This window comes from Myotis brandtii, unplaced genomic scaffold (assembly GCF_000412655.1).
Source record: "Myotis brandtii unplaced genomic scaffold, ASM41265v1 scaffold74, whole genome shotgun sequence".
NCBI lineage: Eukaryota > Metazoa > Chordata > Mammalia > Chiroptera > Vespertilionidae > Myotis > Myotis brandtii.
In genome coordinates, this window is record NW_005370944.1 from 398,388 (window position 1) to 400,070 (window position 1,683).

The 1,683-nt window shown below is 51.3% G+C and overlaps 1 protein-coding gene across 10 annotated transcripts in view; it reads right to left on the reverse strand.

Annotated features, from left to right (window-relative positions):
- LOC102256372 (COMM domain-containing protein 4) overlaps positions 1 to 1,683 on the reverse strand; it is a 45,472-nt gene that overhangs the window by 5,562 nt on the left and 38,227 nt on the right. The window contains exon 1 of one of the 10 annotated variants that reach the window (XM_014530437.1): positions 1,076 to 1,232. The exons of the other annotated variants lie outside the window; for them this stretch is intronic. Within the exon in view, the coding sequence (XP_014385923.1) occupies positions 1,076 to 1,168 (93 nt within the window). The 5' untranslated portion in view covers positions 1,169 to 1,232. Of the gene's footprint in view, positions 1 to 1,075; positions 1,233 to 1,683 lie in introns of those variants that run through there. 10 annotated transcript variants of the gene reach the window in all.

Below are 1,683 nucleotides of genomic sequence, written 5' to 3' on the forward strand. Positions count from 1 at the left end.
GGGAACCAGGTGGAGGGGAGCTATGGGGGGGAAAAAGAGGAACATCTGTAATAATCTGAACAATAAAGATTTATTAATTAAAAAAATAAAATAAAATAGCCCCTTACACAAGGAAATTTCAGGGGCCAGTGGGTGTGTTCATTAGCTTGATCCTGATAACATTTTCATGAGCCATACATGTCAAAATATATTGAACTGTATATTTACACGTGTGTGGTTCTCAATAAAGCTGTTAAAAAATAAAAATCACTCTTTACTATACTGCTTATGTTTCTTGCTTAATCTCCACAGCACATATCACATTTTGTTATTTATCCGTTCCTCTGTTAGAATGCAAACCCACTCTGTCAATCATGTCTTGCCAGTATCCTCCATTCCCCTGATCAGTTGTCCTTATTGCCTGGCAGAGTTCTAACCCACAGCAATATACATGTCCATCTTTCCACATCTCTACTGGGCTGGGAACAAACCCCACACTGTAATGCTCTTCCCACTGAAACCTGCTTCCCCTACTGAGTTTCCCACTCCACTGAGCACAACCACCTGGGAACCAAACCCAAACACCTCCCTCTCCTTTTTCCTCATGCACTTAATCCCTGAGCCCTGCTAACTCCCCGCCACTTCTATCTCCACTCTTTCCACCCTAATTCAGGTCACCACCATCTCCTGGGGGTCTTGCTGCCCCAGCCTGGGCTCTCTGCTCCCTCCACAAACTGACCAAAAGGATCTTCCTAACTTGCCAGTGCCCTCTTCTTAAAGTCCAAATGTGGCTCTTAAGACCCAGCAAGCTTTGGTCTTTGCTTACCTGTCCAGCCTCATCTTTCACTAACCTCCGGTTTATACCCTTCCAGTTGGGGTCATGCATTCATTCCTAGGGAGCCACGCTCTCTAATCCCTGAGGTCTGTGAATGTGCCGGTCCCTGTCTGAAGAACAGCCCCCACCCCCATGCCTCCTAAGCCCTAGTACACAACCTGCACTGCAAGGAGCCAGCTTTCTTCCCGGCCCCAGGCCTCAGATTGCTTTCCTATCACTCTGCTCAGGGTGCAGTTGGGTCTCTTCCCCTCAGGTCTTAACTATGACTGCCAAATGAAGCCTCCAATTTTGCCCGTCCTTCCTGCAGCTGAAGTCTCTGAGCAGCGTGCCTGGTACGGAGTAGGCACTCAGCATCTGCTGAAGGAATGAATGGATGGGTTGGGAAGTCCCAACCCAAACTCCTTGCTGGCTCTGGGAAGAGAGATGGAGCTTAACAGCGAAGAATCAGACTGAGCCTAATTTCTTTTGTTGTTGTCAATCCTCACCTAAGATATTTTCCATTGATTTTTAGAGAGAATGGAGGGGAGGGAGGGAGAGAGAAACATCCATGTGAGAGGGACACATCCCTGGTCGCCTGCCCAGACCAGGCCGGTGGAGCCTGCAGCCCAGGTGCATTCCCTTGACCAGAATGGAACCTGGGATCCAGGCCCACACGCTCTGTCCACTGAGCCAAACCGGCCAGGGCGAGGCTGAGCCTGATTCTCGGCCAGTTCTTGCTCAAGCCCTGGGACAGGAGGGCTGCAGCGGGCAACTGTGGGACGACCACTCCGAACCGGCCCCAGCCCCGCCCCTCCCCTCGGGCCTCCTTCTTGCCGAGGAAGCGCCCGGGACTCCCACCCGGCTGCGGAGTCGGCGGCCCGCACGACTGC